This window comes from Nerophis lumbriciformis, linkage group LG31, assembly GCF_033978685.3.
Source record: "Nerophis lumbriciformis linkage group LG31, RoL_Nlum_v2.1, whole genome shotgun sequence".
NCBI lineage: Eukaryota > Metazoa > Chordata > Actinopteri > Syngnathiformes > Syngnathidae > Nerophis > Nerophis lumbriciformis.
In genome coordinates this window covers 15,612,501-15,626,791 of record NC_084578.2, presented here as the reverse complement: position 1 = coordinate 15,626,791, position 14,291 = coordinate 15,612,501, and the positions used below count along the sequence as shown (strand labels likewise).

The 14,291-nt window shown below is 42.1% G+C and overlaps 1 protein-coding gene across 1 annotated transcript in view; it reads left to right on the top strand.

Annotated features, from left to right (window-relative positions):
- The first annotated feature begins 414 nt into the window (after positions 1–414).
- The window catches only part of LOC133574140 (lactase/phlorizin hydrolase-like), a 25,400-nt gene continuing 11,523 nt past the window's right edge, over positions 415–14,291 (top strand). The window contains exons 1-11 of the mRNA XM_061926216.1: positions 415–979; positions 1,099–1,166; positions 5,918–5,995; positions 6,078–6,171; positions 7,882–7,966; positions 8,048–8,726; positions 10,773–11,421; positions 11,489–13,036; positions 13,110–13,378; positions 13,519–13,809; positions 13,895–14,093. Coding sequence (XP_061782200.1) covers positions 415–979; positions 1,099–1,166; positions 5,918–5,995; positions 6,078–6,171; positions 7,882–7,966; positions 8,048–8,726; positions 10,773–11,421; positions 11,489–13,036; positions 13,110–13,378; positions 13,519–13,809; positions 13,895–14,093 — 4,525 coding nt within the window. The remainder of the gene's footprint in view (positions 980–1,098; positions 1,167–5,917; positions 5,996–6,077; positions 6,172–7,881; positions 7,967–8,047; positions 8,727–10,772; positions 11,422–11,488; positions 13,037–13,109; positions 13,379–13,518; positions 13,810–13,894; positions 14,094–14,291) is intronic.

Here is a 14,291-nt window from a genome sequence, read left to right as displayed (position 1 = left end):
GTTACATTTTACAACTTATTTTATTTTATTACTTCGTTTTAGAACAGCTCATGGTTAAGCCTTTACACCCCTTGGTGGCAAGGTGAGGCACTGCCTCACCCTGCCTCCCCTGACAGCACGTCACTGAAACACACATACTGTACAGCAGATTTTTACAGCTAAAAGTGTATTATATATCATTTATACACACATACAAATTGGCCCCCCAGTGTGATCCTGAAGAAGATAAAGTGGATGTCAATTTAGCCAACAACACTGATAATGAAAACAATATGATAAGTGCGCAGGTCCAGAGTCTTACTAGGCTTATCGTGGAGCTGCAATAAAACAATTAACCAGCGTGTTTATCGAGCTCATGACATCATTAGGCAGGATAAAGAGAAGATCTTTCTGCTCTGGTCACTTCCAACCACAATGATGAGCTTGCTGGTTGTGTGTCTGTGCGTGGTTGTGTGTCTGCATGGCAGTGGTGAGGCGAACGAACGTGAGGGTTTCATGCTTCTCGCAGGTCCACTTAAAAAATCGGGCCATAGGAAAAACGAGGTCTTTGACTGCGGTCAGTCCGTACCTCCTGGAACTGGACCGTACTTCGAGTACCTCCGGAGCAGAGGTGTGACCCATTTCAAAGTACCGCTGTCGTGGAGTCGACTCCTACCCGCAGGCCTGAGCAGCCACCCTGAACAGACCGTGGTCACCTGCTACCGGACTCTGCTGACTCAGCTCTTAAAGGCGGGCCTGCAGCCTCTTGCCGTCCTTGATGGATCCGCCGTGCCGGAGACGCTACGATCGCGGCTCGGAGGATGGGACAGTGAAGATCTGCAGTGGATGTTTATGTCGTACGCAGAGTACGTCTTTGGGGAGTTTGCAGATCTGGCACCTTCCTGGCTAATACTGAGTCACGTGGACGATGCTAGTTATCAGCGACATATACTCCAGTTATATCCAAGTATTTACCAACTCTACCATCAACGCTTCAAAGGTGAGAAACTTGAAATATTCACATTTTGTTACAATTACAGATATTACAGAATGAAACTATTGTGTGTTTCCTGGTAAATTGACGCATAATGAGATGGAACTTAATGCTTTTGTTCTCAGGGAAAGTTTCACTGGAGCTGACCGCGAGTGATGTCGCTGTGCTTTCACAGATTCAACCTTCAATTACCGTAAGATCCATCATCTGTCATGTCGTCACTGCCCAGTCGCACTGATCCATCACTGAACTAGTTTTAGATGTTCCTATCAGGGTTGTATGCTGCCGATTCCAGTGCCGAACATTCATGAGTGAGATCAGCCGATACCAATACCAATCACATCTATCAATTGTCCAGACTCCCCCCTCCCCAGCCACTTCGTCCAGCTCCTACCGGGGGATCCCGAGGCGTTCCCAGGCCAGCCAGGAGACATAATCTTCCCAACGTGTCCTGGGTCTTCCCCGTGACCTCCTACCAGTCGGACGTGCCCTAAACACCTCCTTAGGGAGGCGTTCGGGTGGCATCCTGACCAGATGCCCGAACCACCTCATCTGGCTCCTCTCGATGTGGAGGAGCAGTGGCTTTACTTTGAGCTCCTCCTGGATGACAGAGCTTCTCACCCTATCTCTAAGGGAGAGCCCCGCCACACTGTGGAGGAAACTCATTCCGGCCGCTTGTACCCGTGATCTTGTCCTTTCGGTCATAACCCAAAGCTCGTGACCATAGGTGAGGATGGGAACGTAGATCGACCGGTAAATTGAGAGCTTTGCCTTCCAGCTCAGCTCCTTCTTCACCACAACGGATCGATACAGCGTCCGCATTACTGAAGACGCCGCACCGATCCGCCTGTCGATTTCACGATTCACTCTTCCCTCACTCGTGAACAAGACTCCGAGATACTTGAACTCCTCCACTTGGGGCAGGGTCCTCTACTCTCACCGCCGAATTTGACCAGCCTTTTGGTTGGTTCGAGGGCAGCAAGGTCACAGCAACAATGCTTCAGCAGAGAGCTATTAACAGTTTAACAATATCAACACAACATTTTCAACTAGGTCTTTTTATCTCTTTTAATACGTACAAATGTCAAGCAAAACAAAGTCAATAGTACAAAAAACAACATAAAAATGGTCCACTATTTGTTGAAACACCCCCATACTCCAGTGATAATCCATCCATCCATTTTCTACCGCTTGTCCCTTTCGGGGTCACGGGGGGTGCTGGAGCCTATCTCAGCTGCATTCGGGCGGAAGGCGGGGTACACCCTGGACAAGTCGCCATCTCATCACAGGGCCAACACAGATAGACAGACAACATTCACACTCACATTCACACACTAGGGCCAATTTAGTGTTGATCAATCAACATATTCCCAGGTGCATGTCTTTGGAGGTGGGAGGAAGCCGAAGTACCCGGAGGGAACCCACGCAGTCACGGGGAGAACATGCAAACTCACTCCAGTGATAATGATACATGATAATGGTACTTAATATAGTAAAAAAAAATATTGTTTTGTTAAAGTTATACACAAAAGTAATTGACTGTGATTAAGTGCAATTAATCAAAATTCAAAAGTGTATTCAATCTGATTTTAAAAATGAATCATTTAAAGGCACTAGTATAAACACAACAATGTAAGACAACGTAAACAAAAATAAGTAAACATAAGCAAAAACTACCATTGTCTCTCATTCAAATCTTTTCACATTTTGCCCCTAAAGCACTCCAATGTCAAAGAGCGTATCCCCTGAGTTTGTAAACTATGTAACAATATCAGCGGCGGGCTGTGCGTTTCCCACCTAGGCCTTCAGTGATGTCCTACTTAGTCCGACTTTAATAAATACCCCTACAAAATACCATCATTTATGTCACCACATGACCACGGCCGGAGAAACACACTTGTGCACTACTGTGTATTGACGCACCTCAACAGTGTACAAAACAGAATATATTTCGGCACATTTAAAAATCAATGAACCAGCATTTAAAACATACCTTACATGGTACTGTCAAAATTTAAATAATTGTAAAGAACATATAACCGTATTTTTCGGAGTATAAGTCGCAAAGGCCGAAAATGCATAATAAAGAAGGAAAAAAACATAAGTCGCACTGGAGTATATCGCATTTCTGGGGGAAATTTATTTGATAAAACCCAACACCAAGAATAGACATTTGAAAGGTATTTTAAAATAAATAAAGAATAGTGAACAACAGGCTGAATAAGTGTACGTTATATGAGGCATAAATAACCAACTGAGAACGTGCCTGGTATGTTAACGTAACATATTATGGTAAGAGTCATTCAAATAACTATAACATATAGAACATGCTATACGTTTACCAAACAATCTGTCACTCCTAATTGCTAAATCCCATAAAATCGTATACGTCTAGTCTCTTACGTGAATGAGCTAAATAATAATATTTGATATTTTACGGTAATGTGTTAATAATTTCACACATAAGTCGCTCCTGAGTATAAGTCGCACCCCCGGCCAAACTATGAAAAAAACTATGACTTATAGTATGAAAAATACGGTAAATGTGCAAAAATAAATAAATACAATATTTGAACGTTTTCTTTGTGAGTTAAAAACGTGAAAACCGATGATTTCTCTGTTGGCCGGGTATGGCTCCGGTGCCCCTTCCTGCTTTTCTCAAATTACAACTTGTAATTGGATTCTGACTTGGGAGTGACAAGTGAAAATCCAATCGCAGTCACGTTTAGCGTAAGGCTACCAAATGGGCTACTGTCAAAAACTTGTGTCTATCGACTGTCTATCCCAGTGTTTTTCAACCACTGTGCCGCGGCACACTAGTGTGCCGTGAAATACAGTCCGGTGTGCCGTGGGAGGTTATGTAATTTCACCTAATTGGGTTGAAAATATTTTTTGTACACAAGTAATTATTATCTGTAAATAATATGCCGTTGTTTGAGTGTCTGTACTCAGGGCCGGCCCGTGGCATAGGCTGTATAGGCAAATGCTAAGGGCGCCGTCCACCAGGGGGCGCCACGCCAGTGCCACAAATGTTGGAGAAAAAAAAAAGAAAAAAAAGAAAGTTGGTACTATTATTTCTAAATACAAAAAATAATCCCACGTTAATTAAAATGCAAAGTAAAGCCTATTTAATAGAAATATTATTTGTTACAACATTACGCCCCCCCCCTCCCTTCCCGTATCATGACTCTTTTTGGACGTCATATGCTTCCACATCAAAAAATCAACACAAGATGTCAAAACGGCCAAAACTGTCAGGTGCCCAAGGAAGAAAAAAGAGAAAAGAAGAGGAGTAGAAACGAGAAAAGACAGAGGTAGCAGGTAGGTAACGTTAGCCTACATTAAATTATTTGTGTGTTACAGAATGTGATAGTAACCTGGCTTGTTAGCATTAAGCTAATGTTACATGATTCGGCAATTGCTAATCAATAAATAGCTAGTTCTGTTTTAACGTCGGGTTAATATTGTGGAGGGGGCTAAATTGTTATGGAAAATAATAATGTAACGTTAGGTAATTACTGTACTCCCACCTTACATTCCTCAGGTATTAGATCTTTTAAGCAGGTGTTTTTTGTTTACATTGTTATTGCCTTCTGGTGAGCTAATGTTTGCCCTGCAGGTAATAGTCACTTGTCCACCCCTTTATATATTAGGTATAGTTGTAAGTAAAAAAAAAAAGGTCAAAGATAAAGCTATTCGGTTTCTTGTGAGGGGGGGGGGCGCCACCTAAAATCTTGCCTAGGGCGCCAGATTGGTTAGGGCCGGGCCTGCCTGTACTGTCTAGAGTTTGGCAGAGTAACCACGTTATACTCTTCCATATCAGTAGGTGGAAGCAGGTAGCTAATTGCTTTGTAGAAGTCGGGAACACTTTGTGTCATGATCACAATATGCAGACGACAGCGGGAAGCAGCGTGCAGGTAATAAGGTGTCTTATGCTTAAACCAAAAAGAAAAGGCATTGAAGGCTTAGGCATGGCTATGCAAAGCAAAACTAAAACTGAACTGGCTGCAAAGTAAACAAAACACAAAATGCTGGACGACAGCAAAGACTTACAGTGTGTGGAGCAGAGACGGCGTCCACAAAGTACATCTGTACATGACATGACAATCAACAATGTCCTCACAAAGAAGGAAAGCGTCCGCTCAACTTAAATAGTCTGGATTGCGAAAACAAAGCAGGTGTGGAGAATAGCGCTCAAGGAAGATATGAAACTGCAACAGGAAAATACCACAAAAAACAGGAAAAAACACCAAAATAGGAGCGCAAGAGAAGGACTAAAACACTATCCACAGAAAAACACAAAAAAACTCAGAATAAGTTACGGTGTGATGTGACAGGTCGTGACAGAACACCTACTTTGAGACAAGAGCTATAGTGATGCATGCTTGGTTATGGTTTAAAGTCATATCCAACAATTGCGAGAACGACTTTTTATTGTCAACATCGGCTACAGTTTCGTTTTTTTAATGATTTCTGCTGGTGGTGTGCCTCAGGATTTTTTCAATGAAAGAAATGTGCCTTGGCTCAAAAAAAGGTTGAAAAACACTGCTCTATCCGACGGAATTCATAGAGCGCTGGCAACAAGCGAGTTGAATTCTGATTGGATAAAAGCTCTAACGTAAAAACAAGCAAACACTGGAGCCTAATAAGACATGAAGAGAATATGATGAATACTTTATGGAAAGTAGATTAAAATTAATTTGTATTAATCTATGATCATGATTTATGAGAGAAGGAAGGCCTTGCTGGCCCTAACAGCACACCACTGAACAATATGAACAACACAATAAAAATATATAAAAATAAAGATATCATCATATCATGCGAATATGCTACTGCCCTTGGTATCGATATTTGGATTTGTCTGCTCACTCCGGACATTTTAAATTCCATGTATAAAAAATGTGTCCTCACCTCCTCTCCCATATCGCTTCTTTTCAATAGATGCATTCCCTCCCCGTGCACTTGGAGTACAACTGCGTCGCCGCATTGGATTTGGCAAAAGATCTGAAAAGGTTGCAGGTGACGTCACTGCAGCAACGTTTCATTTTCTACTCACATGTTATGATTTTCTGCTCTTGCATCACAATCTATTGTGTTGTAGATGGCCAGTAGGGGTGTGCCCATCCTAGTGTACAAGCTGACACTCCTTGATTGCACGGACAGTCAGTTCCAGGCTCTTGGACATTTTCTACAAGGTAAAAAAAAAAAAAGCTTTGTTAAATTGAGGAGGAAATAAAAAGGGCTATTCTCTATTTAGTACTGCTAAATATGATGAAGCTACACATAAGGAGGAGACTATTAACTCTACCCCAACTTGCCATAACGTTTGGTGTTGGGTTTTGTTGGTCTGGACCCCAGGATGCAGAAAAAGCATGCAAAGTGCAAGTAAAACCCCCCTTTTGGTAGGGAAAACAAAACAAACATAGTGCAGCAGGGAAGTGCACAAGAAGCATAGAAAAGGCAATGCTGCATGTCAAGTGCAAAGTAAAGCAAAGCATACTGATTGGCAAACAAGAAGTGTAAAAAAAGTAAGAGGGTTGGATAGGAAATAATACATAAACTAAGGAAACTAATAATAAAGTGCAAACTGTCATATATAAAAAAAAAATGTGTTTGACACAAAAATCACACACTTCATGGTGGTAACATAAGTATAAAAGTAAAAAAAAAACTGAATTAAAAACAATAAAATGGAAGAACTGTATTGTATAGTTTTTAATATTGCTATTATTATTTAAATGTATTGTTATTGCTATTAATATTTTACTTGTTGTGGTTTACTTGTTACTAATTTGCATCCAGTTTTTTTGTTTGACTAAATTTAAAGTTGAGTTTTGGTGGTACAATAAATACTCATGTTTTCAAATTATTGATTACAAAATCAATCCAAATAATCCTGATTATTATTTTGCCATAACCGTTCAGCCCCTGGATGTACAACCAAACAAGTCAAAATGGACAATAATAATACACAGCACATTGAACTTTTCGATGACAAATTTGGGTAAATTAAAACGTGACAGAACTGTCACTGGGACTGTTATTAATTATTATGCACAACATGCAGGATACTTTTTTTTTCAACTGAAAAAAATTGGGATTTGACCAAATTAATCCACAGCAACCTGTAATTTATCTGATTTAAAATTATAACATTATACAACACTGATTAAGATAAAATGCAATAAATGTATCAAACATTTTAATAATAATAATAATGGGTTTTATTTGTAAAAGCACTTTACATTGAACAAACAACCTCAAAGTGCTACAGTGCATTTAAAAAACAACAACGGGACAGCGTGGCGCAGTTGGGAGAGTGGCCGTGCCAGCAACCTGAGGGTTCCTGGTTCAATCCCCACCTTCTACCAACCTCGTCACGTCCGTTGTGTCCTTGAGCAAGACACTTCACCCTTGCTCCTGATGGATCGTGGTTAGGGCCTTGCATGGCAGGTCCCGCCATCAGTGTGTGAATGTGTGTGTGAATGGGTGAATGTGGAAATAGTGTCAAAGCGCTTTGAGTACCTTGAAGGTAGAAAAGCGCTATACAAGTATAACCCATTTACCATAACAACGCTAGAACCACAAATAGCACAAATTTTGCCTAAGTTATTAACAATATGTTAATTAATTTGGTCATTATTTGCAGAGATGTTATGTTGTACTGCCCAGCCGCTACTCCATGAGCCAAAATATCATAAAAGAGCAATCTTCTTCGTCAACAGGTCATGAAATCTAATCTATTTTTCAATCCCAGTGATACAGTGCTATAAATTCCCATGCATCAATCAAAGTTCGCTGAGTCGGTCAAATCATGTTCATTCAAAATCAGACAATAACTCAACTGTTTGTCTGCACTTATCTCTTATGGCGTAATGCTGACAATAACTGTCTTGAACTCATAGTGCTGAAAAACAATGACGTGGAACTAGAAGGATGTGACGTTATGGACATGCTAGGTATGATGGATATAGAGGACTTTCTTACCAGGTAATATTTTTTCACTGCAAAATGTGTACTGTTTGAAAAAGTTGGTAATGTGTTGATTCTTTTTTGTGTGTTTTACAACAGTGGTGACTTTGAATTCTTCAGTGGAGCAACGTGGTTAAAAAGCAGCTATCAGACTGTGTGGGATACGTTTGGCAACCAGGTCAAATCTGAACGAGATGTTTTCCTGAACGAATCGTTCCCCTCCAATTTCCAATGGGCAACCTCCAGTGAGGCCTTCAAAGTTGAAGGCGGCTGGGCTGAAGGTGGGAAGGGAGAAACCATTTGGGATCGCTTTGGTCATGAAAACAAAGTCATGCAAAATCAGACGGCGGATCAAGCTTGTGACAGTTACCACAAGGTGGATTATGATGTCTACCTTCTGCGAGGTCTTCAAGTCAACACCTATCAGTTTTCTATCTCCTGGGCACGCATTTTCCCTTCAGGCTATCAGAAAAGCAAATCAGATAGAGGAGTTCTCTATTATGATAAGCTGATTAATGCTCTCATTGAGTCTGGAGTACAACCTGTTGTCACCTTGTACCACTGGGATCTACCCCAAGAACTCCAGTATCATGGTGGATGGACCAATGCTTCCATCATTGACGCCTTCAAAGACTATGCTGATTTCTGCTACTCCACATTTGGGGACAGGGTCAAGACCTGGAACACATTCAGTAGCCCTTGGGTAGTTAGCCATGCTGGATATGGAACTGGTGAGCATCCCCCTGAAGTTGGGGATTATGTTGTGGCATCCTATCAGGTGAGAGCAACAGTATCTGAGCATGAACACACAAAAAATGGTAAATGTTGAAGTTCTGCATGTAGCTGACCCTTAGCTGAAATGTACTACCATCAGAGACAATTTACCAACATGAAACTCTATAAAAACCTACACAGAATAAACACACCACTTCAAAGATCAGAACAAACACAATGAATGACTGCGACTTTTGCTTTACATTAAGACTTGTAAAGATAATTTTAAATTCAGCGTGTTCTTCCATAGCTTCCTTACACTACACTAATATTGACAACTTAGGCTGGGCCTTCTTTGCTGCATTTCTTTGCTGTGTGACTCAAAACAATTTAGGATAAAGTTGAAGCTCCTTAGAAAAGAAGGGAGTTGACTCTGAGAAAATGCCATGGGTAGAGCTTGTTCAAATTCCAGACAAAGTCTAAGTTTTCTGGGGATGGGTTTTGCAGTCTCGCTACCTGGAAACGTCAGAGCAAGGGCGACGTACTTATTTGGACAATAAGTCAATCTCTCAGACAGATGGGGAGGACCTTCCATTTACTGTATAAAACCTGTGTAGACAAGCAAAATGTTGTCATCTGAATGTTACCGTATTTTCCGCACTATAAGGCGCACCTAAAAACCACAATTTTTCTCAAAAGCTGACAGTGCGCCTAATAACCCGGTGCGCTTTATTACGATTCATTTTCATAAAGTTTCGGTCTCGCAACTTCGGTAAACAGCCGCCATCTTTTTTCCCGGTAGAACAGGAAGCGCTTCTTCTTCTACGCAAGCAACCGCCAAGGAAAGCACCCGCCCCCATAGAACAGGAAGCGCTTCACCCGCCCCCATAGAACAGGAAGCGCTTCACCCGCCCCCGGAAGAAGAAGAAAAAACGCGCGGATATCACCGTACGTTTCATTTCCTGTTTACATCTGTAAAGACCACAAAATGGCTCCTACTAAACGATCCGGTTCATAAAAAGACGCAATCTCTCCATCCGCACACGGATTACTACCGTATTTCACAGCAACTGAACCGCACTGTGGAACGGGAGCACGTACGGTGAATATTCGCTCCACAGGGAATGAGAAGTCATCCTTCACTGTGGTTCTAGCTTGCCATGCTAACTTCCACTCATGGTGATATTCAAAAGGAAGACCTTGCCAAAAGAGACCTTTCCAGCCGGCGTCATCATAAAAGCTAACTCGAAGGGATGGATGGATGAAGAAAAGATGAGCGAGTGGTTAAGGGAAGTTTACGCGAAGAGGCCGGGTGGCTTTTTTCACACAGCTCCGAAGGCGAACACACCTTCACTAAGACGGGCAGACAGCCTCGGACGACATACGCCAACATTTGCCAGTGGATCGTAAATGCTTGGGCAGATATTTCGGTCACAACTGTGGTCCGAGCTTTCCGGAAGGCAGGATTCACAGAACAACAGCGACACTGACTCCCGATGACTTCTACGAGACGGAACCGGCCATTTTGGATACCACGCTTGCGCAACTTTTCAATTCGGACACCGAAGACGAAGAATTCGAAGGATTTACGAATGAAGAATAACTTCAGAAGGTGAGCGCTATGTTTATTTTGTGTGTTGTGACATTAACGTTCGAGCAACATTATGTTACTATTGCTCTACACCATTTTGAATTTTACTATGTTTGTGATTGCACATTTGCGTACATTTTGGGACAGAGTTGTTAGAACGCTGGTTTTCAATATATTATTAAAGTTTGACTGAACTATCTGACTGTTTTTTTGACATTCACTTTAGCGCAGCGTTTTTTTGACATTCACTTTAGCGCAGCGTAGGCGCGGCTTTTAGTCCGGGGCGGCTTATTGGTGGACAAAATTATGAAATATGTAATTCATAGAAGGTGCGGCTAATAATCCGGTGCGCCTTATAGTGCGGAAAATACGGTAAATGTTTCAAAAACACAAATCCGGAACAGGTTCGTACAAGCTACTTGAATGTTGTCATATAAACAGACCCTTCATTTGCCAAGTAAACACAGCTGAAAGTTATTGTGATGTGTTCTGCTTATGATTTCGTACTTCTCTCTACAGGTCACTCACAATATAATAAAGTCTCATGCAGAGGCATGGCATGTCTACAATGACAAATACAGAAGCATACAAGGTGGTAAAGTGGGAATCGCTTTAAACTCGGACTGGGCTGAGCCTATGGACCCTTCTAGACCGGAGGATGTATCATCTGCGTATCGGTATTTGCAATTCATGCTTGGATGGTTTGCACATCCGATATTTGTAAACGGGGATTATCCGGCAACGCTAAAGAGTCAGATTGAAAAGAAGACTGATGAGTGTCCTCATTCAAAGCCTGCAATTCTTCCAGTGTTCACACCCACAGAGAGTCTGAGGATCAGCGGAACAGCTGACTTCTTTGGATTAAACCATTACACATCACGTCTGGTTAAAAACGCTGATGGTGGTTGTGTCCCAGGTCCGCAGGGGGTGGGTAATTTTCAGGCCCGTATTGACCCATCATGGCCCCCTACAGCGTCTGGTTGGATCTATTCTGCACCTTGGGGTCTAAGAAGGCTTCTGAACTACATCTCCACTGAGTACTTAAACATGAAAAAAGTGCCTATTTATATAACAGGGAATGGCATGCCAACAGAGCATGGTGAGGACCCGCTTAATGACACGAGTAGAACTGAGTACATGAGAAGTTATATCAATGAAGCTCTAAAAGGTAATGTATGTTACAAGAGCAAATTTTTACTGGTTCATGGTTGTCTAAACAATTTCTTATTTTGTAGCAATATCACTGGATGGGGTGGATGTGCAGAGATTCACAGTGCAGTCACTAATGGATGGATTTGAGGGGAAACAAGGCTACAGTGAAATGTTTGGCCTTCATCTTGTCAACTTTGAAGACGCCGACAGGCCAAGAACCCCAAAACAATCAGCATACTTCTACGCCCATGTTATAAAACAAAATGGATTCGGCTCACCCAAAGATGGTTTGAAAGTGATCTCAATGCAGTTCAACCCTCCTTTGAAAGTTTTACCTCCTTCAGAAGTTCCATCTACGTCAATGATTATCTGGGAGAAATTTTCTCACCAGTCAAAATTCCAAAGAAAGATATACCACTATGGCACTTTCCCAGCAGATTTCAGTTGGGGAGTCTCATCTTCGGCTTACCAGATTGAAGGTGGCTGGAATGTCGATGGGAAAGGACCGAGTGTATGGGATGTATTCACCCAAAAACCGGGCACTATACCAGACAATGCCAGCGGAGATGTGGCCTGTGACAGTTACCACAGACTTGATGAGGACCTCTACATGCTGCGAGCACTGCAGGTAAAATCATATCGGTTCTCATTGTCCTGGTCCCGGATCTTTCCTTCTGGTCAACGAAGTTCCCTAAACCAGAAGGGTGTTGACTTTTACAACAAATTCATTAATGGCCTCTTGGCAAGCAACATTTCCCCGATGGTAACGTTGTACCACTGGGATCTCCCTCAGGAGTTGCAAAATATTGGCGGCTGGGAGAACTCGGACATGATCGGTCTTTTTAATGACTTTTGTGATTTTTGCTTTTTTACCTTTGGAGACAGAGTGAAATTTTGGATTACATTTAACGAGCCACATACAATAGCATGGTCGGGATATGGACTTGGAAAGATTCCCCCAAATGTAAAGAATCCGGGAACTGCTCCTTATAGAGTTGCACACAACCTATTAAAAGCACACGCCAAAACCTACCACACATATAACGAAAACTACCGCAACTCCCAAGGAGGACGAGTATCCATCGCGCTCAGTGCTGACTGGGTTGAACCTAAAGACGCCAATGTTCCACGTGAAATTCAAGCTGCGGACCGTGCCATGCAGTTTCGTTTGGGTTGGTTTGCACACCCAATTTTCAAGAATGGCGACTATCCTGATGCAATGAAGTGGCAGGTGGGTAACAAAAGTGAACTCCAAGGTCTTCCAGATTCAAGACTACCTATTTTTACTGACGAAGAAAAGAAGTACATCAGGGGGACTGCAGACATGTTCTGCTTAAACCATTACACTACAAAGATTGTAAGTCATATAACAGCTCGGCTTAAGCCTCAGTCATATGAACACGATCGTGACTTGACGGAAGAAGAGGAAGGCGATTCCCAAGCTACTGCCATCAGCAACCAGCGAGCTGTGGCATGGGGCTTAAGGAGAATCCTCAACTGGCTAAAAGTGGAATATGGCGATCCAGAGATTTACATCACTGAGAATGGAGTAGCAACAGAATCAAAGACAAGCTGGGATGACTCTGCCAGGGTGTTTTATTTCAAGACCTATATTAATGAGGCTCTCAAAGGTAAACAGACCGTTTTTTTTTACCAATGTTTATGTCATTAGATTTCATTTTTCGATGTGATTTGTCATGATAGCCTATGATCTTGATGGAGTGAAGGTGAAAGGATACATAGCGACATCTCTCATGGATTCATTTGAGTGGCTTAATGGGTTCAGAGTTGGATTTGGGTTACACCATGTTGACTTCCAGAACCCAAACCGCCCGAGAACTCCTAAGTACTCTGCCCACTACTACTACCAAGTCATAAAGAACAATGGTTTTCCTACACCAGAGGACGAAAAGCCACTTTATGGACATTTCTGCAAAGACTTTATCTGGAGTACTGCAACAGCGTCATACCAGGTAATTTTCTGAGTAATGTGTAGCGCTGCAACAGAACTAGTAAACACATTTTGCATGTTAGTGCAGACTATGTCACATTGCATGTGACTCATGTGTGTTTGATGCCGTTTTCTGAAATAAGTGACATCCACTGCTTCTAGATCGAAGGCGGTTGGAGAGCAGACGGGAAAGGTCTCAGCATATGGGACAAGTTTGCTCACACTCCCCTCCGAGTGTTCAACGACGATAATGGGGACATTGCTTGCGACAGTTACCACAAGATAGACGAGGATGTTTCCATGTTGAAGCAACTTAAGGTGACACATTATCGTTTTTCCATATCATGGCCAAGGGTTCTTCCTGATGGCACCACCAGACACGTAAATGAAGCGGGACTAAACTACTACATTAGACTGGTAGATGCCCTGCTTGACGCAAACATCCAACCTCATGTAAGAGTTCATCTCACTGTCTATGAATGCAATGACAAGTTTTTAGATTTGTGTCAACTCAATGACTTATTGAATTTGCTTTCAGATCACTCTCTACCACTGGGATCTTCCGCAAGCTCTGCAAGATCTTGGAGGATGGGAGAATGAAACAATTATCATCAAATTCAGGGATTATGCTGACCTCATTTTTAGCCGACTGGGTCACAAAGTGAAATTTTGGATTACCATAAATGAGCCTTACAATATCGCAAATATTGGCCATGGCTATGGAGCTGCTGCACCAGGTACTGTTTATTGTAAATTCCATTATTTTGCATGAAATACTTCATAAGAAGCTTTAAAGTGGGATTGGATGTTGGATGGTGGCACAAGTGGTCAGCGTCTCTGTCCACTGCCAGGTGGTTTTGGGTTTTCAAGTTTGCTTATGCTCGTGTGGGTTGTCTCCAAGTATTCCAGTTTACCTCCACAGACCAGAAACATAT